Source organism: Oncorhynchus tshawytscha, linkage group LG09 (genome assembly GCF_018296145.1).
Source record: "Oncorhynchus tshawytscha isolate Ot180627B linkage group LG09, Otsh_v2.0, whole genome shotgun sequence".
In the NCBI taxonomy this organism is placed as follows: Eukaryota; Metazoa; Chordata; class Actinopteri; order Salmoniformes; family Salmonidae; genus Oncorhynchus; species Oncorhynchus tshawytscha.
In genome coordinates, this window is record NC_056437.1 from 50,577,521 (window position 1) to 50,599,763 (window position 22,243).

The following is a 22,243-nucleotide window of genomic DNA, read 5'->3' on the forward strand; positions in this document are numbered from 1 at the left end:
GTGCAGACATTTGGAAAATGTTGTTCTCTGTTCGGTCACAGGATGGCGCTGTAATAAATACTGGTACCAAAGAGTTTCTAAATGCAGAGGCGCAACATCGCGAAACTTCCGGGGACGCTTGCGAAACAGACCAAACGGGGTTTGGCGTTCGAGAAGTCAATGAGAGAAGTGACAAATTCTTCCTTAGTTGTTAATTTCCTCGAAATCTAAAGGCACAACCTAGTTTCGAGCCAATTTATTAACTATTTAAATATATTATTACTCCAACCTCGTAAAAGTGACAAAGTGACACGTTTTCATTTTCGTAAAAAACTACTTTATATCGAAGGAGAGTCTTTGATTTGACAGTTTGCACATGCGCAGTTTTGTGCGAGACGACCGTTCTACGCATGTTCTACGCATGAGTTTTGCGTCGCCATGACATCGCCAACAAGTATGGTCAAGGATTTCTATTATCACGAGAAGTGGGCTTTTTGCTGTTGTTCTTCTGTGGGTCAGTATGAGGTTGTGATGAGTCTCACCCGATTTGAGAAGTTTGATGTGTCTCTTCGGAACATGGCACCCCTCGAGGGTAATATCTGGCGTTTCGTGGGAAATCGATGTTGCAGAGATTAAAAATATTCCTGGAGTGATTGACGCTCATCGGATGAATCGTGTGTTGAACGAATAAAAAGTGAAGAGCCTATCTTTTCTTTTGTTTTTTTAAATGGAGTCTCTCAAGTGCAAACTACAGAGTCAGAGCATTTATTCCAAGACCAATGCAGTGTTGATCATTGTAAAGCTTTTGGAAATGTTTCAAGTGTTTGCAGAAGGGAGAAGCCGAGATGTTCAACCCGTGGAAAAGATCATAGCATGTGTTTTAAAAGTGATGAAAATGTGACATGTTGCAATTATGGTGGGAACCATGAAGCCATGTCTTTGGGAATGTTAAAAGGGATGAAGGGTCGAATGGTGCTCCTGAAGAGTCACATTGTGGTGTATAGGCCTTCAGTGACTCGTCAGGAGCACCATTCGAACCTTCAACACTTCTAACAGGGGTTGCCATTCAACACAGGACCCAGATATGTTAAAGGTTAAGAAGGTGGTCTTTATAGCTATGGTGATGAATGGCACTGTCAATGTGGGGAATAGATATAATTATGAATGTGACGGAACGGTTCCTGGGACTGGTTGACTTCTCAGTGGAGGAGTTGCATGGAGGATTGTCACAAACCGTGTCATGGAGCCTGAGAAGGGAGATATGGAGATTTGAAGGAAGGAAAAGTGGGAGGTTTTGGTTTTATCAATGTGTTTTTTTGATAGTTTTATTTTGGGTGGATTAAGTTAGTTTTCCCTATCATGTATGGGTTTTATTTGTAACTTGTTTTTTTCAACCTCGTCCAGTTGGTGGCGGTAATACACGTTTTGGGGTTGTAATCTGCCATAAAACCCATAAAAGAAGGGCATTTCTATTGGAGACGGAGTTTTAGCCGATCTTCAAGCAGGCTTTGACGTGCTGGGCCTTGCTGTATAAACACAACTTTTCACCTCATAAATGTTTTATATGGAATAATGGGTCGATATTCGATAGAAACAAGATGTTATTTTACCATAACTGGTTCTCGAAAAACATTATCCTTGTCAGCCAATTAGTTAGTATTAGTGTGAATCTATTTACACTTAGAGAATTTATGGAAAGATACAACTTTAAGGTTTCAAGCAAGGAAAATGACACGTATAAAAGCTATACCTAGTGGGATAAAATATGTATTCTATAAATGCTATATTTAGTTAGGCTTCATCAATCATTTGATGTGAACTGGAGCCATGCTTGGCTCACTCTTGGCTCGCCTTTAAGATTATCCATAGACTCTACCCATGTAATAGCTTGATTTCTAAATATATACCTGATGTTACAAGTGAATTAATCTATTGAACACATATTGTGTATTTGTTTACATAGTGAGGTGTTCTGGACTGATGTAAAAAAATATATATCTTGGCAACAAAATGCATTCCACCATTGATATTTTGAACGTTTGACATATTAGTTCACTACACTGATTCCACAATTGAAATCCAGTATGTCATACATATATTTATTTTATTAGGAAACATTCTCATACACAAACCAACATTTATGAAAAAAAAGGCCTTTTAAAAAAATTAAAAAACTGATTTGGAAAACAATTTAGAATCATTAAAACGAAAACAAAACGTCTAAACAAATTATTCGCTACATGTCTATATTATTTCTCTGTGTAATCCCTCTGGCTGTTCTGGTTTTTGTGTTTTGCATGTTACTGTTTAATAATAATAAATAATAATAAAAAACAAGTCTTAGCTGATCTTCATACTGTAATGTCTTTGCTGGGACTTTCGCATGAGCTTCCTGCCTTCCTCTCTGCAAGACGCATTTTTGTAGTACGGAAGCGTGCGTTACTTGTCGACATGGCCGAGGTGGAAATCGAGGAATTCATTGATCAAAACAGGCATTTGGCCACGCTTGTAGATACATATCGTGGCATCTCAGAGAGTGAAAAACACTGGAAGGCCAGGAGGGAATTCCTATTCAGAAATATAAACGACTTTGAGGACCCACACATTGACCAGCTGCTAGCATTGTCCATGGTATGGGCCAACAACGTGTTTCTTGGCTGTCGGTGAGTTAACAATAATACACTTCATGTGCATTGACTACCGGTACTTGAAATGTTATTTAGCTAAAATGCCTTCTAGCATAGCATCATGTAACTAATGTATGGCATGCAATGTAACTAACTTCTGTTTCTGCATGCTCTCTCAGATACAGTCCAGACCTTCTGGAGAAAATGAAGGAAATGGCTGAAGGAATTGTGGTGGAGGATGCCCCTGTTTTCAAAACCAGAGATGAGATAATGAAAAAAAAGGTAAATTCTATTTCATCCCAAAATAATTCCTCATCTTTTTGTCATGTCTTAGACTAGTCCTTCCAACATATCACTTTCTCCAATCCACTTCATTCAGGTCAGTGATCACAGACACAGAGGCAAGATAACACTGTTAGGACACACCACAATAACCATTCTCTCTCTCCCTCTCCTTCAGAAACAATGATTGGAGGACCTGGTCTGTTATGGATGGATTACCCTACTGTCCAACTTTCCTTTTACCAGATGCATAGGATTTTAAAATGTTGTTTTCTTAACATGCAAGCTTATTGTTTTTTAATTGGGTATTACAACAAATGTAACATGAGCAATAACTTCTGAAACATTTTATACATTAAAATAATTGTAGTTGATTGGCCTGCTTCAATATCTAATGTACTTGACAATGGCCATTATCTGAATACCATGGCTGAGAACATGTTGCAAGAATAAACATTGTAAGGCCAGAAATATGCCATGTGATGATTTACGATTTTTACATAATCTTCTGAGAGCCATGTACCTCACATTCAAATCAAGGGAGGGTTACAGAAAAGGGCTTTCCACGTGGTCTTCACACATTCCTCAGTTCTCCCTAATTATCCCAGAGTGAACTATCCTTGATTCCATGCCTTGCCTCCTTCTCAGAACCTCAGATATTCTGCTCCAATGTGCTTTCTGAAGTCTATGCTGGTATATGGCCCTGGTGCTTGCCCACTGAGCAGTAAGGGGAACACTGCCCCCTGTCTGCCAGGGATGATCCAGACCAGTCTGCTCTACTACTAAAATATAAACGCAACATGTAAAGTGTTGGTCCCATGTTTCATGAGCTGAAATAGAAAATCCCAGAAATGTCCCATACGCACAAACAGCTTATTTCTCTCAAACTTGTTTCCATCGCTGTTAGTGCGCATTTCTCCTTTGCCAAGATAATCCATCCACCTGACAGGTGTGTCATCAAGAAGCTGATTAAACAGCATGATCATTATATAGGTGCGTCTTGTGCAGGGGACAATAAAAGGCCACTCTAAAATGTGAAGTTGTCACACAATGCCACAGATGTCTCAAGTTTTGAGGGAGCGTGCAAATTGACATGCTGACTGCAGGAATGTCAACCAGAGCTATTACCTGAGAGTTGAATGTTAATTTCTCTACCATAAGCTGCCTCCAATGTCGTTTTAGATGATTTGGCAGTACGTCCAACCAGCCTCACAACCGCAGACCACATGTAACTACGCCAGCCCAGGACCTCCATATCCAGCTTCTTCACCTGCAGGATCGTCTGAGACTAGCCACCCGGACGGCTGATGAAACTGGGTTTGCACAAAATATTTCTGCACCAACTGTCAGAAACTGTCTCAGGGAAGCACATCTGGGTGCTCGTCGTCCTTACCAGGGTCTTGACCTGACTGCGGTTTGGTGTCGTAACCGACTTCAGTGGGCAAATGCTCACCTTCGATGACCACTGGCACGCTGGAGAAGTGTGCTCTTCACGGATGAATCCCGGTTTCAACTGATACGGGCAGATGGCCGACAGCATGTATGGCGTTGTGTAGACGAGCGGTTTGCCGATGTCAACGTTGTGAACAGAGTGCCCCATGGTGACAGTGGGGTTATGGTATGTGCAGACATAAGCTACGGACAACAAACACAATTGCATTTTATTGATGGCAATTTGAATGCACAGAAATACCGTGACGAGATCCTGAGGCCCATTTTTAAAGGTATCTGATCAACATCTGTATTCCCAGTCATGTGAAATCCATAGATTAGGGCCGAATGAATTAAGTTCATTGACTGATTTCCTCATATGAACTAACTCAGTAAGATCTTGGGAAATTGTTGCGTTGTGTTTATTTTTGTTCAGTATAGTTGTGCAATACATTTTATAGATAAAAGGATAAGTAGGGTATCGTTTTTTAAATGTGTGCATGCTTTTCTCCTTTGAGAAAACCGCTCATTCAAAGGGGTGGACAGATCTCAAAATTCTTCAGCAAAGGACTCCGGTAGGATACTCGTGCTTTCTCAGGGGGAGGCGAGGACACTCCTCCGTTTACCTACTAACTTATGGTCACAGAGGACTGTCTTTTCCCCCAAATTAGATTCTCCCCCAGTTGCCTACTACTACCCATCGAGGTTGCAGCGGATGAGGATTATTTACCCTTGTCCATAATACAATCAAAGACAAAACAATTATACATGCCACAGCTGCACTCTTCACATAAGAGCTGAAATCAAAATCATCTCAAAGTCTGAAAAATGTTTTATTTTGTTTACACAGCAGATAAGTATACATTCAGTGAATTCACAAAAATGTATAACATATCCCTTCTCCATATAAGGTTAAATAAACCACTTGCCACAATATGACCCATCCTGTAAAAAATTTATATATAGCAAATCAAATGTTATTTATCACATACACATATTCAGCAGATGTTATTTACCCTAGTAAATATGAAAAATGACTTCCATAATAATGTTGGATATGGACAGTGTACTCGTTAATACAGTGCATTCGGAAAGTAATCAGACCCTTTGACTTTTTCCACCTCAATCAACACACAACACCCCAATAATGACAAAGCAAAAACAGATGACATTTTTGCAAATTTATATGTAAATTTAAAAAAATAAAAAATAAAGTTACATAAGTATTCAGACCCATTACTCAGTACTTTGATGAAGTACCTTTGGCAGAGATTACAAACGCGAGTCTTATTGGGTATGAAACAACAAGCTTGGCACAGCTGTATTTGGTGATACAGAGCCTCTCAAGATCTGTCAGGTTGGATGGGGATCGTCGCTACACAGTTATTTTCTGGTCTCTCCAGAGATGTTCGATCGGGATCAAGTCCCGTCTCTGGCAGGGCCACGCAAGGACGTTCAGAGATTTGTCCCGAAGCCACTCCTGCGTTGTCTTGGCTGTGTGCCTTCAGGTACCTTTTGGCAAACTCCAAGCGGGCGGTCATGTGCCTTTTACTGAGTGGCTTCTGTCTGGCCAATCTACCATAAAGGCCTGATTGGTGGAGTGCTGCAAAGATGGTTGTCCTTCTGGAAGGTTCTTCCATCTCCACAGAGGAACTCTGGAGCTCTGTCAGAGTGACCATCGGGTTCTTGGTCACCTCCCTGACCAAGGCTCGTCTCCCCTAGTTGCTCAGTTTATAGGAAGAGTATTGGTGGTTCCAAACAAGGCCACTATGTTCTTGGGGACCTTCAATGCTGCATAAATGTTTTGGTACCCTTCCCCCAGATCTGTGCCTCGACACAATCCTGTCTCGGAGCTCTATAGATAATTCCTTTACAGACAGGTGTGCCTTTCCAAATAATTTCCAATCAATTGAATTTACCACAGGTGGACTCCAATCAAGTTGTAGAAACATCAAGGATGAGCAATGGAAACAGGATGCACCTGAGCTCAATTACGAGTCTCATAGCAAAGGTTCTTAACTACATATGTAAATAGGTATGTTTTCTTTTAAATACATTTGCTAAAATGTCTAAACCTGTTTTCGCTTTGTCATTATGGGGCATTGGAGAGAATTTAAAAATAAATGTAAAAATTGTAGAATAAGGCTAACAAAATGTGAAAAAGGCTTAGCAGATGTATTGTTCAATTATAGATCCAAACAGTAGGATTTTTGTTGGAGTCAGCCTACTATCTGTCCATTTTCCTAGATGAGACAAATTCTCCTCTTATTACAAGTGCCACTGTACTTAAAGTTCATACAATTAACACATGACATGAGACATCTTTTGTGTTTGTGACTTAGGTCTTTTTTTTCTTCTTTTAAAAAAAATCATCAACAAGCAGAATGCCATAGTTACCTTGATCACTCATCAATAGTACTGACTCCATTCAGGGCGGTAATTTGAACCTACTGCCAGGATGGGTGCAAAAGAATATGTCTGCTTTATAGCTGGTCAATTGATCTTACATTTATGCTACATGACAGACTGTAGAATTTCCCAGAAAATACATTATTTTAACCAAGTCGTCATGTTTTATGGATTTCTACTAATTTGCCGATATGACAAAATACTCTCAAATGGTTTAAACCAAGAGATGTTAAAAAATAAACTATTCTGTAGAAACTAAACAATAACAGCATCAATCCAACAAAAAAATATATATTACAAATTCTGTTAGCAATAACTTATTTCACATCATGCAATAAAAAAAAAATTGGAACAATAACACAAGTATCAGATTGATTTTCTTCAAATGTGTTGGCAAGCAAGTAAAAGTCCCTACTTTCTCTTTCTGGTGGCACTTAAGTTCTTCTGATGTCGGCTTATTTTCTTGATGAGGTAAATGACCGATTGAAGCATTTGATAGGAGTGATGGGGGTGGGGGTGGGGGGGGTGGGGGAGATGTGTTAGGAGTCTACCCAGCTCTGCTCCACGATGGCAGAAACTCTCTTCTCGTACTCCCGCTTGTTTTCTTGATAGAGCTGTGCAGCCTGGCTGTTGGCTGGACTGTTAGGATTCGGCTCATCCAGCAGGGACTGTGAACACAAAAAAAAAGAAGTTGTGATTGAATGTACCGGTATGAACGTGTGTAGTTCTTCGACACTACACTTTTAGCGAGGTGTCTGAGTCTTACATATAGTATATCCAGGAGCAGAAATAACACGACAATGCTACATTACAACAAAGGTCATTCAGAGCATACTGCAAAACAGAAATTAAGTACACTACATAAAGAACCTGTGTTGCATTTGTAAAATGCACACAGACAAAGTAGTCTCATGATGTCAGACTGATGGAGGAGAGGATTACAAACCTACCTGGATAGACGTCAAAATGGACGACACATCATACGTGGGGCTCCAACGATTCTGAAGGATGTCTAAACATATACTTCCATCTGCATAGACTGCAAGATCAAAAGGATTGTTTTAAATTTCAAAGAAAGATGTATACACAATCACATGACACAGAATAGCTTACTCGCTGGAAGAGCTAAATGCTGAAAAGTTAATACCAAGTTCACTTTCCCATCAATAACGTGACCAAAGTATTTAGGACATCTCGAATGTGTCCATAGGGACTCTCTTACCATTTGGGTGAAACATTTTGGAGATAAATCGAACCGTGGGTGGCTTGTTAGGGTACTCTTCTGAAAATTCTATCACAAGTTTAAAAGTTCCTGCAGAGAGAGAGAGACAGTTAGTGTTACTAAAAAGAAACATCCGTTCCTCATTAATCAAACTAAACCTTTATGGAGGGGAGAAAGAAAAGTGGTCCACCCCACAGCTAACAGTCTGTCACATGACTAATATAAGCCTGAATATGAAGGCTGACTCAGCACTTTCTCCAGATTCCACACAGCATAATTAAAGGAGGCGGAGTCATGCACCTGTTCAAAATGATCACACTTCGGAATACCAAGACTCTTTGCTCTTGGCTAGCATGACTGGAAAAACTAAGAAAGCCAAGTTCATTGTTTTCAACCAGTTCATGGGTTACAGTAGTGTTATGATAAACTGATGATTTACATTCCTGTAAGCCAACTCAAACTGAATTACACATTTTTATCTTACCATCCTCAAATGGTGTACCCACAGGCCTGCAAATAAAGAGATGAACAATTACTTGTACTGTAACAAGCTCCTATCTAGTAATTAGACCCCGACTAACAAAACAAACATATTGCCCCAATGGGGAATATTTAAGATAAATAAAGTTAATTTCAGTTAAGAGTACATTAACACAATGCTTAGCATATTTACGTGTTTCCCCTTTATGTAATACATATGATTTCAAGTGTTCTATTTGTGAAACATTTGCATCAAGAGTTGGTCACTATGCATACTTGATGCTGTATGTTATGTATTAAGCTCATACTTGATGCTATATGTTATGTATTAAATCGAACTTTGTCACATGTGCCGAATACAACAAGTGTAGACTATACCGTGAAATGCTTACTTACAAGCCCTTAACCAACAGTGCAGTTCAAAAATAAGAAATGATTTACCAAGTAGACTAAAATAAAAAGTAACACAATAAGAATAATGAGGCTATATACAGGGGGCACTGGTACCGAGCCAGTGCGCATAGGTACAGGTTAGTTGAGGTAACCTGTACATGTAGTTGGGGGCGTAGTGACTATGCACAGGTAACAAACGAACAGCGAGTAGCAGTAGTGTACAAAAGGGGTGGGGGTCAATGTAAATTGTCCGGTGGCGACTTTATGAATTGTTCAGCAGTCTAATGGCTTGGGTGTAAAAGCTGTTGAGGAGACTTTTGGTCCTAGACTTGGAGCTCCGGTACCACTTGCTGTCCAGTAGCAGAGGAAAGTCTATAACTTGGGTGACTGGAGTCATATTGGATAGGCAATCACATAAATGAAACTACAAACGTCAGATTTCCCACTTCCTGGTTGGATTTGTCTCAGGTTTACGCCTGCCATATGAGTTCTGTTATACTCACAGACGCCCTGTAATTTCACTGGCTGTTGGCGTGGTGGGACGCTAGAGTCCCGAACGATCCCAGAGAGGTTAAGTATTTTATTCGAATGGGTGGCAACCCTAAATCTAAATATTGCTGTTACATTGCACAACCTTCAATGTTATGTCAAATTCTGGCAAATTAATTACGGTCTTTGTTAGGAAGAAATGGTCTTCACACAGTTCGCAACGAGCCAGGCGGCCCAAACTGTTGCATATACCCTGACTCTGCTTGCACTGAATGCAAGAGAAGAAACACATTTCCCGAGTTAATATGAATTTCTTTTTACTAAATATGCAGGTTTAAAAATATATACTTGTGTATTGATTTTAAGAAAGGCACTGATGTTTATGGTTATGTTCATTGGTGCAACGAATGTGCTTTTTTCACAAATGCGCCTTTGTTAAATCATCACCCATTTGGCGAAGTAGGCTGTGATTCGATGATAAATTAACTAGCACCGCGTTGATTATATGCAACGCAGGACAAGCTAGTTAAACTAGTAATATCAACCATGTGTAGTTAACCTGTTGCGACTCTAGGGGCAGTATCTTTTAAGAAAAAAACATTCCCGTTTTAAACAGGATATTTGGTCAGGACAAGATGCTAGAATATGCATATAATTGACAGCTTTGGATAGAAAACACTAACGTTTCCAAAACTGTAAAGATATTGTCTGTGAGTATAACAGAACTGATGTTTCAGGCGAAAAATCCAATCCGGAAGTGCCCCAGGTTTTGAAAGCGCTGCGTTCCAATGAGACCCTATTGAGCTGTGAATGTGCCATCAACGAGCTTACGCTTTCTACGTATTCCCCAAGGTGTCTACAGCATTGTGACGTAGTTTTACGCATCTGTTGAAGAATAGCCGTAGGCGGCCACATTGCGTAAGTGGTCACATGGTGGCTCCGAGAGAGATTCTCGCGTAAAATACAGAGGTAGCCATTATTCCAATCAGTCCTAAGGAAAAACGAATTGTCCCGACGGGTATATTATCGAATAGATATTAGAAAAACACCTTGAGGATTGATTATAAACAACGTTTGCCATGTTTCTGTCGATATTATGGAGCTAATGGAATATTTTTTGCCTACATTTTTTGCCTAATTTGGAAGCTATTTCGCTTACAAAAATTATCTTTTGGGAAAAAAATGAACTTTGGCTAATCTACCTGGGAGTCTCGTGAGTGAAACATCCGAAGTTCAAAGGTAAACGATTTAATTTGATTGCTTTTCTGATTTTCGTGACAAGGTTGCCTGCTGCTATCAAGGCATAATGCTATGCTAGGCTATGATAAACTTACACAAATGCTTGTCTAGCTTTGGCTGTAAAGCATATTTTGAAAATCTGAGATGACAGGGTGATTAACAAAAGGCTAAGCTGTGTTCCAATATATTTCACTTGGGATTTTCATGAATAGGAAGATTTATGTCCGTTGCATTATGCTAATTAGCGTCAGGCGATGATTACGCTCCCGGACCCGGGTTTGAGAGTCACAAGAAGTTAACTAGTGATTATGTTAAGATAAGTTTAATGCTAGCTAGCAATTTACATTGGATCCTTGCTGCACTCGCGTAACAAGTGGTCAGCCTGCCACGCAGTCTCCTCGTGGATTGTGATGTAATCGGTCACAATCAGCATCCAAAAATGCCAATTACCGATTGTTATGAAAACTTGAAAATCGGCCCTAATTAAAATCGGCCATGCCGATTAATCAGTCGACCTCTACTTGAATCTCTCGACCCGCTCCACTACAGCCCCGTCGATGTTAATGGGGGCCTGAGGGAGAGGTTGTTGTCCTGGCACCACACTGACAGTTCTCTGACCTCCTCCCTATAGGCCATCTCATAGTTGTCAGTGATCAGGCCTATCACTGTTGTGTCATCAGCAAACTTAATGATAGTGTTGGGAGTCGCGTTTGGCCATGCAGTCATGGGTGAACAGGGCACACAGGAAGGGACAACGTACACACCCCTGAGGGGCCCCAGTGTTAAGGATCAGCGTGGCAGCGTGTTGTTGCCTACTGTTACCACCTTGGGGCAGCCTGGAGGTCCAGGATCCAGTTGCAGAGAGGGGCGTTTAGTCCCAGAGTCCTTAGCTTAGTGATGAGCTTCGTGGGCACTATGGTGTTGAATGCTGAGCTGTAGTCAATGAACAGCATTCTCACATAGGTGTTCCTTTTGTCCAGGTGAGAAAGGGCATTGTGGAGTATGATTGAGAGTGTGTCATCTGCGGATCTGTTGGGGTGGAATGCGAATTGGAGTGGGTCTAGGGTTTCCAAGAGGATGCTGTTGATGTGAGCTATGACCGGCCTTTCAAAACACTTCATGGCTACCGACGTGAGTGCCACGGGGCGGTAATCAATTAGGCAGGTTACCTTCGCTTCCTTGGGCACAGGTACTATGGTGGTCTACTTGAAACATGCTGGGATTACAGACTCCATGTCAGTGAAGACACTTGACAGTTGGTCCGCGCATGCTTTGAGTACACGTCCTGGTAATCCGTCTGGCCCAGCGGCTTTGTGAATGTTGATCTGTTTAAAGGTTTTGTTCACATCGGCTACCGAGAGCGTTATCACACAGTCATCCAGAACAGCTGGTGCTCTCCTGCATGCTTCAGTGTTGCTTGCCTCGAAGCTAAAATGAAAGGCATTTAGCTCGTCTGGTAGGCTCACGTCACTGGGCAGATCACGTCTGGGTTTCCCTTTGTAGTCCGTAATAGTTTTCAAGCCCTGCCACATACGACAAGTGTCAGAGCCAGTGTAGTAGGATTCAATCTTAATCCTGTATTGACACTTTGCTTGTTTATTAAACTCATACTTGATGCTGTATGTTATGTATTAAACTCATATTTGTTGATAGTGATTGACGTCAGACTGGAGGTACACTGATATTGATGACCGTATGAACATTGTGTGATTCTGTAGCAGCTGCCAAAAAGTCTGTCTTTTGTTGTGACTTTGAACAAGCCTCTGGCAGTTGAGAATGGCTTACCAAGAAAAACTTCCAAAAGGACTCATTTGAGGCTGAAAAGAGTTGGAGCACTCAACAAAAAAAGGCAGAGATGTATTTATTTTTATTCCCCCCCTCCCAGCTGTTGTTTAGAGAACATTGGTGCTGTGATATTAGAATATAAGGGCTTCCTTCATACTGCAAGCAGACACAAAATAACAGTATCCATGAGTTTATCTACTTCCCCAGAGTCAGATTAAAGGCCTCATTGCCAAAAGCCAAAAGTATCCCTTTAAAGAAGGCAAATTAGACATTTGTCTTAGCCTCTGCTCTGGAGATGGTCTCCCTGAATTATTGTAATAATTTAAAATTATTTTGATTGATATGATCAACGCCTGCTCTCACTTTTGTTCACCAGGAGATGCTCTTTACACCCTCCTTATAACAAATAGAATGTTGATACAGACTATTAAATAGCACATTGCATTACAAAGAAGTTTAATATATGATGTGGCTGTTATGTTGTGATGGTTGTTTTAATCCTGTTTGGACCCCAAGGACCCTAATAAATACAAATAATGAGTCTGACTATGCAATACATTCCAGGTTTCAGATACATTTATTTTGTTTATTGGAAATGGGAATATTTGTGTGGCAAATAGCCTCCACAGTTCAACAATTACATGTCACCATCTAAACTAACCCCCAGCCAACACACATCTCTGGCTCCCACTCTGACTGTAGCCTACAACCACAGCTCAATTTGCCCATATCCACATGGTCCTGATGCCCATGCCAGGATGATCACACTGGCACAATAACTTTTATTTTTTTATGCGTTATTTTACCAGGTAATTTGACTGGGAACACGTTATCATTTGCAGCAACGACCTGGGGAATAGTTACAGGGGAGAGGAGGGTGGGATGAATGAGCCAATTGTAAACTGGGGATTATTAGTTGACCGTGATGGTTTGAGGGCCAGATTGGGAATTTAGCCAGGACACTGGGGTTAACACCCCTACTCTTACGATAAGTGCCATGGGATCTTTAATGACCTCAGAAAGTCAGGACACCCGTTTAACATCCAATCCGAAAGACGGCACCCTACACAGGGCAGTGTCCCCAATCACTGCCCTGGGGCATTGGGATATCTTTTTTTAGACCAGAGGAAAGAGTGCCTCCTACTGGCCCTCCAACACCATCTGGTCTCCCATCCAGGGACTGACCAGGACCAACCCTGCTTAGCTTCATAAGCAAGCCAGCAGTGGTATGCAGGGTGGTATGCTGCTGGCAAAATAACAAGGGTGGCTTTAGAACACTCACCCAAAAATAACAGCATTCCACATCATGATGTTATTCTCTGATGGAGCACCACTCACGCCAGTTGGGGGGTCTTCTTGAAGTCTGAGGACAGAAAAACCGAGAGGAAACAATAGAATGAAACCTAAACCCTGGCACGACGACTGGTTTTCGAAACATCAAAAATATTTTGGAGCAAACCAGACGACAAGTGTGCATCCTATTAAACTGAAAGTGTTATTGCTTGTTTGCAAAACAACAGCCATGCATGAAAATCACTCTAGAATCCAGAGTCCATTGTGGCCTACAAAACAACCCAAACCATAATGGCATTATTACAACCTTAAATATCGGTCCTCCTTGCCGCTTATTATCACCAAACCCCAGTGTTCTCTGGTAACTCTAAATCCAGCAGTACCATTCCAAAGCGCACCGCAATAAATTTAAAAAACAAAGTTCAACAGCTGACCTTCACGCACCAGGTGAGACTGTTTTTTGTAGATCCAACTACAAGTCTCTACAGAGAACACCAATGACCCCATTTACTGTAATCCCCGTGTCAACGAAAAGGCTACTACATGGTGCTGTTACCAATTGTGAGTCGCATTTGAATCATGTCACTGTTCCCTGCAAGTCCAATAAAAAGCATGAGCTGGTGCACACCCAGAGAACATTATTTAGTGTAGATGTTCTGACTAACTGCAAATAAACTGTAAGCTATAAAAACAAAGAGTTGCACACTCCATATGTATAACCTCAAAGTAATTTGTTTGATAAAAACCAAACTGTGCCTTCGTCAGGGTAATGTCATGAATGCTTGAACCAGGTTATGTAGACAAACAATCTACTAATTGCACTGTTTGTCTACATAACCTAGTGATGCTGAAACATTGGTGTTTTTTTAACCAATAAATGACTGAAGGTATATACACTGCTCAAAAAAATAAAGGGAACACTAAAATAATACATCCTAGATCTGAATGAATGAAATATTCTTATTAAATACTTTTTTCTTTACATAGTTGAATGTGCTGACAAAATCACACAAATTATTAATGGAAATCAAATTTATCAACCCATGGAGGTCTGGATTTGGAGTCACACTCAAAATTAAAATTAAAACCACACTACAGGCTGATCCAACTTTGATGTAATGTCATTAAAATAAGTCAAAAGGAGGCTCAGTAGTGTGTGTGGCCTCCACGTGCCTGTATGACCTCCCTACAACGCCTTGGCATGCTCCTGATGAGGTGGCGCATGGTCTCCTGAGGGATCTCCTCCCAGACCTGGACTAAAGCATCCGCCAACTTCTGGACAGTCTGTGGTGCAATGTGGTGTTGATGGATGGAGCGAGACATGATGTCCCAGATGTGCTCAATTGGATTCAGGTCTGGGGAATGGACAGGCCAGTCCATAGCATCAATGCCTTCCTCTTGCAGGAACTGCTGACACACTCCAGCCACAAGGTCTAGCATTGTCTTGCATTAGGAGGAACCCAGGGCCAGCCGCACCAGCACATGGTCTCACAAGGGGTCTGAGGATCTCATCTCGGTACCTAATGGCAGTCAGGCTACCTCTGGCGAGCACATGGAGGGCTGTGCGGCCCCCCAAAGAACTGCCACCACACACCATGACTGACCCACTGCCAAACCAGTCATGCTGGAGGATGTTGCAGGCAGCAGAACGTTCTCCACTGCGTCTCCAGATTCTGTCACATGTGCTCAGTGTGAACCTGCTTTCATCTGTGAAGAGCACAGGGCGCCAGTGGCGAATTAGCCAATCTTGGTGTTCTCTGGCAAATGCCAAAACGTCCTGCACGGTGTTGGGCTGTAAGCACAACCCCCACCTGCGGACGTCGGCCCCTCATACCACCCTCATGGAGTCTGTTTCTGACCGTTTTTTGTAGACACATGCACATTTCTGGCCTGCTGGAGGTCATTTTGCAGGGCTCTGGCAGTGCTCCTCCTGCTCCTCCTTGCACAAAAGAGGAGGTAGCGGTCCTGCTGCTGGGTTGTTGCCCTCCTACGGCCTCCTCCACGTCTCCTGATGTACTGGCCTGTCTCCTGGTAGCGCCTCCATGCTCTCGACACTACACTGACAGACACAGCAAACCTTCTTGCCACAGCTCGCATTGATGTGCAATCCTGGATGAGCTGCACTACCTGAGCCACTTGTGTGGGTTGTAGACTCCGTCTCATGCTACCACTAGAGTGAAAGCACCGTCAGCATTCAAAAGTGACCAAAACATCAGCCAGGAAGCATAGGAACTGAGAAGTGGTCTGTGGTCACCACCTGCAGAACCACTCCTTTATTGGGGGGTGTCTTGCTAATTGCCTATAATTTCCACCTGTTGTCTATTCCATTTGCACAACAGCATGTGAAATTTATTGTCAATCAGTGTTGCTTCCTAAGTGGACAGTTAGATTTCAGAAGTGTGATTGACTTGGAGTTACATTGTGTTGTTTAAGTGTTCCCTTTATTTTGTTGAGCAGTGTATATATGGAGTAGAGGTCGACCGATTATGATTTTTCAATGCCGATATCGAGACCAAAAAAGCTGATGCCGATTAAATCGGCCGATATTTTTTATTTCTTTTGTAATAATGACAACAATACTGAATTAACACTTATTTTAACTTAATATAATACATCAATAAAATTACTTCAGCCTCAAATAAATAACGAAACATGTTCAATTTGGTTTAAATAATTCAAGATTGATTCCCCCGAGCTGACAAGGTGAAAATTTGTCGTTCTGCCCCTGAACGAGGAAGTTAACCCACCATTCCTAGGCCGTCATTGAAAATAAGAATATGTTCTTAACTGACTTGCCTAGTTAAATAAAGATTAAATAAAAGTTGTTGTTTTTTTAAATACCGATTTCCGATTGTTATGAAGATTGTTATGAAGACTTGAAATCGGCCCTAATTAATCGGCCATTCCGATTAATCGGTCGCCCTCTAATATGGAGTGTGCGACTTTGTTTTTATAGCTTACAGTTCTCTGTAAGGAAATATTGATGTTGCCAACCAGATACTTGCTGTGTGACGGAGACTACAAATAGACTAACTCATAAAATATCTTATGAACAATGCATGTCTAAAAATAGGTGTTGTGTGAGACTGAATTAAACTAAGCATTTACCAAAGTCACAATGCTTATCAAGAAATTGGTCTATTTTACACACAAGGACAGGTGATGGCAGAGGAAGCCAGGTAGAGTAGGAATAGAGATGTGACAAATGATACAATTCTGAAAGTTTAAACTGCCATTTAAAAAAAAATGTTTTCCGTTAAAACGATAGCAAAACATCCATGTGAATTCACAATTCACCTGCGATGCTGCCAGCAACGGCTTGGGTCTCACGGTGTCCCTTTCAGATGGTTAAGCATTGCACCTGTACCTCAATTCGACCTCGCAACGTTTGTATTTCCTTCTCAAAGTATTGCAATACAGGACTTCACTGCGGTCGCTTGCCGTTCTCTGCAATTTGTCCTACTGTTATTAACAACAATGACACATACGTGGAGAGTCAACTCCCGGTGTCGACGGACATTTCTGAGTGTCAAGATTCAGCTTGGAATCGACTCCTAGGATTCAGTATTTCAGTTAGTGGTGGCAGAAGTTAAATGCCATTCCAAACTTCAGTTATTAAATCACGAAATCATGGACTACAGTTTATCCTGGCCCATAGACTACATTCAGGGTGAGGAACCATATAACATCAAGTTGTAAAATTGGTAACTACTCCTTTAACTTAGATAGCTAGCTAAATACAAGTATATTTAGCTAGCTAGCTACACATGTTGATGAATAAAAACAAGTTAACTGGCTAGTAGCACATCTGTGTGGCTCTAGCATGCTGGCTAACTGAAGCGACATTGTTACATCTTACTCTAGCTAGCTAGATACCAGACAATACAACGTGGCTAGGTATTAAATTAATGACTGGCTCATTGATAGCTAGCTACAGCCAACTCTGCACTGTACACGCCTCAAATGAACGGTACTGTTAGCTAACTAGAGCCAAGTGGCTAGCTAGCTTCCAGCAAGCGTTACTGTAGTTAGATAACATTAGCTAGCTAAATATAAAAAAAACGCAGAGCTAAAACACTGCATTACCTTTTGAAATCTCTCATAAGTCGTCTTCTAGCGGGAGTAGACATGATTCAAAGCGTAAGAACGTATACTTTGGTCATACAAATCTATCGAAACGGTGTTATTAAGGGGTAAATCTTTCGTCTGTGCTTTTCTCTTCTTCTCGACACAACTACAGTGACGTCATATACCTCCACAGGGGGGAAACCGCAAGGACATTGGATTGGAACAGTGCACTTTCTCGATGCGTGGTGTAAATGTAATCAAATGAACACACTTTTCCCAAAATGTGAACACTGCATGCAATTTCTACGACACCTTAACTTGGTTAGTATTCAAACCTTTAGACATATGGGTTGTCACACCAGGTCTCAGGGATGTCTAGCCCAATAAATGGCCAAAGGAGCCTATGTTACTCCTTATAGTCCATGGACCTTACATGTTCTGTTCAGAGGCAAATTGGTTCTGGAAGCCAAAACAGCCAAATATTCCATGTAAACTAAAAATCGATTTTCAATTGTGGTCCGGTTATAGAAACGTAAAGCCCTTTACTTTCATATCACATCAAAATAATAGTACAAATGCTGTATATACACTTACTGTACACTGTTTTAACGCAGTTACAGCCAACAGTATTCTTCGATAACACATGTATGGCGTCCTTCGTGCGTTTACACACAGGTGTTAAGAGACAATGATAGATAATTAACACAGATATTCCACTGTGTTTTCAGTAAACAAGCGCCGTAACATGTAAAAACCCCTAAACCTATAAAGGTGTGTAGTAATTTAAACGTACATTTTTTTATGATTTCTCACTTTTATGAAATATACCTTATGTTTCCAAAACCGTAATGCAAGCCATGCGTTTTACTGGCCAGAAGATACTATTGTCAAGGGGCACTATACATAGTAAGTGTATAGGAATGGGTTAAGGGATGGCAAACTGGAAATTCCTTTGGTCTCTGACTTACTGAGTTTGCTTGGTAAATCAGCTTTTGGTTTTCTTGGTTTAAGGATTCTAGCTTTAGATGATTGCACTAACTGTAAATTAATCTGAAAAAGATTGTCTGCTACTAAAATATTACTAAAATGTAAATGTGTGGGCATCGATGTTTGGAAATGTGGACTTGATAACATCTGATGCCTCTAATGTTGTGGATGTATTTCAAATAACTGACTACACACTGGCTTAATCAAATTGTTGTCCATTCTTCCAAGGGAGCACAGATAACCCAAAGCTTTTCTGATATCAATAGGGCAACAAGCCTGCTAGAATTTCACCATTGTTGAAAAGTAGGTCACGCAGAGACAAAAAGGCAGTGTAAGTCTGCATCCCAAATGGCACCCTATTCTCTTTTGCCCGTTCTGGTCAAATGTAGTGCACTAGAGAAAAAGGTGCTATTTGGGACGCATCCTCATTTTTTTCCTGGCTCCCCGATAAATTAGTTATTCTCATGATGCTCAACAGATTTACATCATATGTGGCTTTGTGGCTTATCAAGGGGGCAGAGAGGGACAATTGGCTTCACTCTATAAATAAACTTGATTCAATCCCTGGCCAGCAGTGACAAACAAACCAACGCTGAACTCAACTGTGCCATTCAGTCTTTTACCCATGCCTACACAAGGAAAAGCCCAAAGATCCTTTTGACATTTTGGACCTGGACATAAACGCAAGCTAAATAGAGGGCATCGAGAGAACATTACTGTTGTTGTTTTTTCCTTCGGTGCTTTCATTGGGATAACTAACCTGGTGGAGATACACAGGCCTAGTACTGTGAGAGAGAGAGAAGTGGTCCCCTCCATATTAGTCTTTTATCAGGTTCAATCTGTGGTTTATTAAACCTCTGTGGTGGAACGGGATACTAAGGCTATTTGACTCTCTAATCAGCCCCAGTGTGTTCCTCTCTGTCTCCGCTGAGAGTGGCTCTCTGGAGGGCGCTAATGGCAGCGTGTCAGTGAAGATGGAAGCCAATAGCCACAGTGGCAGGTAGGTAGGGACGTGAAGAGGTCTCCATCAGCTGTCTGTGGACAGAACTCGTCCTCCCCGCAGACTAAAAAAGCTATTTACAACACTCTGTGTGTCACCCTAATGATTCATTACACTCCATAGTGCTGTGATGGCTGCCACCACGCTGAGTGCAGGGGATGTAACCAGTGCCATGTACTGTCTATCAGTGCTAATCAGAAGGGAAGCTATGTGATTGTACAGCTACTATCTCATTATAGTGGTGTTGTTTTACTCCTGAATGTGTGATGGTCATAATTGGATTATGGAATGAGAGGACCTTATGGAATGATGGCTCCCCATCTATTTGGGGTGGCAGGGTAGCCTAGTGGTTAGAGCGTTGGACTAGTAATCAGAAGGTTGCAAGTTCAAACCCCTGAGCTGACAAGGTACGAATCTGTCGTTCTGCCCCTGAACAGGCAGTTAACCCACTGTTCCTAGGCTGTCATTGAAAATAAGAATTTGTTCTTAACTGACTTGCCTAGTTAAATGAATTTTAAAAATTCTCTGTTCTCTGTCATTAAAGTGTGTGTACGGTAAAACTAAGTACAGTAAATGGACACACAATTGCGTGTTTTGTCTTGATCGGGCCTTTGACTCGCCATCAGCAGGACCTGTACTTCCAGAACCCTATCTTTGCCGTGGCCAGTCTCTGCTAGGTGCAGCTCCTCAGGGACCCCAGGAAGAAGTACAACAAACTCCATCCCTTAGTTGCTGAAATAGTGGATATAAGTCTACAGAGAGATAGTCAAGAATGTGTATGGAGTGGGACAGGAGTTTTTTCCTGACCACGTCACCAGGAAAAACTGGATTTTCCATGACGGGTCACAAGGTCTGGAAAAACTCCTGGGCCTAACCATTTGGTTTGCGTTGGTTGTTTACTTTCACAGTGACGGTCTCCTTTTTTTCAGACATGCCTACAGATCGATCCTGCTGACAGGGCTACGTGCTCCATGTTGCTCATTCACCGATACTTCTCCAAAGATGGGTTCAGGGCAAAGGTGAGTCAGGGCAACCTTGCATGTCGAGTGGACTTGGAGAAGCAATTAGCCAGTGAGAGTGGAGAGAGACATTTGACCTACATTCTGACCTGCTTTACATACAGTACCAGTCAAAAGTTTGTACACACCTACTCATTCAAGGGTTTTTCTTTATTTTGACTATTTTCTACGTTGTAGAATAATGGGAATGTGGTACTATATTGTCACAGTGTCATAATCTGGCCACACACATGTTGATTTGTCTTGTGTGTCGAGCCTTGAACTTTCCTTGAAATTGTTTAACATTTATGAGATACTGTGAAGTAGTTGTCATGATGAAGTGCCATTTACCTGAATGACTGCTGGTTCCTGCTCCAGATTCATACCAAAGATACAGGTGTTGATATTGAAAGATACCTAGGTCAACAGCATGCACAGGATCCATCGTGACTTGTGGGAGGCACCAGAGGAGTTGGGAGCAGTAGTCCCATTCTCATGTAACAGAAAACCAGTGAAGGTATAAACTACATGGACCCTTAGTCATTTAGCATATTCTTACCAAGAGCATTTTACCATCTGTACGTACAATAAAGGGGCAGAGCAACTATTTAAATACAAGTCGAAGCCTATATATCGCGCTATAGAAATGGTTGTACAAGATCCATACCAGTCAACCGTATTGAACATGGACTGCTATTTGTTTTCGGACACTGAATAGGGCAGGCGTGGAAAGGAGCCTGAGCATAAGCCTTCAAGGGCAGGCAGGAGGTCAGAGGTCAGGATGACCGACAGCCCTGTCTCATCTCAGACTGACAGCCCTGTACCTCCACCTCTACCTCTACCCCAGAACCCCCTCACTCTAAGGCCATCTTTCCTGTCACCTTCACTGTGCCCCATCAACGCCAGAAACAACCTGTTCGCTGCCGTCCCTGTTCCCCGCGTTATGGAAGTCAACAAGTCCCGGTCAGTGGCTCTCAGATCAGAGAGATATAGGATACCGCTTTACAGCTTTATCTGGTAAAGTGGCGTTCAGAATACCACCCAATCATTCCAGAGTATCTATAACAGTACATACAAACTGTATCTTAAACATATTTACAGTGCCTTGCAAAAGGATTCAGACCCCTTGGATTTCTTCACATTTTATTGTGTTACAAAGTGGGATTAAAATGCATTTAATTGTGATTTTTTTTTTGGTCAACAATCTACTCAAAATACTCTATAATGTCAAAGTGGAAGAAAAATGTATTTATTTGTAATTTTTTTATATGAATACAAATTTGATACCTAAAATATAGTCAATGCATAAGTATTCAGCCACTTTGTTCAAATGAGCCTAAATTAGTTCAGGAGTAACATTTGGCTTAAATCATATAATAAGTTACATGGACTCACTCTGTGGGAAATAATATAGGGGTTGACATGATTTTTGTCTATAACTAACCGTTCCCCTGTCCCCCATACATTCAACATATGTAAGGTCCCTCAGTCAAGTATTTCACTTCAAGCACAGATTCAACTACAAAGACCAGGGAGCTTTTCGAAAGCCTCATAAATAAGG

At 41.4% G+C, this 22,243-nt stretch overlaps 2 protein-coding genes across 3 annotated transcripts; one reads left to right on the plus strand and one right to left on the minus strand.

Moving 5' to 3' along the window:
- The first annotated feature begins 2,368 nt into the window (after positions 1-2,368).
- On the plus strand, positions 2,369-3,262 carry cdkn2aipnl (CDKN2A interacting protein N-terminal like). The gene is made up of 3 exons (XM_024432197.2): positions 2,369-2,642; positions 2,786-2,888; positions 3,067-3,262. Exons 1-3 carry the CDS (start codon positions 2,431-2,433, stop codon positions 3,073-3,075), a joined length of 324 nt encoding a protein of 107 aa, XP_024287965.1. The 5' UTR covers positions 2,369-2,430; the 3' UTR covers positions 3,076-3,262.
- A 3,395-nt stretch (positions 3,263-6,657) lies between these two features.
- On the minus strand, positions 6,658-17,886 carry LOC112258091 (ubiquitin-conjugating enzyme E2 B). Of its 2 annotated transcripts, XM_024432198.2 has the most exons (6): positions 17,716-17,885; positions 13,619-13,699; positions 8,435-8,460; positions 7,951-8,040; positions 7,679-7,767; positions 6,658-7,396 (listed from the first exon to the last, which is right to left on the minus strand). In XM_024432198.2, exons 1-6 carry the CDS (start codon positions 17,757-17,759, stop codon positions 7,268-7,270), a joined length of 459 nt encoding a protein of 152 aa, XP_024287966.1. In that variant the 5' UTR covers positions 17,760-17,885; the 3' UTR covers positions 6,658-7,267. The 2 variants fall into 2 exon arrangements, with proteins under 2 accessions (XP_024287966.1, XP_024287967.1); XM_024432199.2 differs by lacking the exon at positions 13,619-13,699 and having other exon boundaries at positions 17,716-17,886.
- Between the last annotated feature and the right edge of the window lie 4,357 nt (positions 17,887-22,243).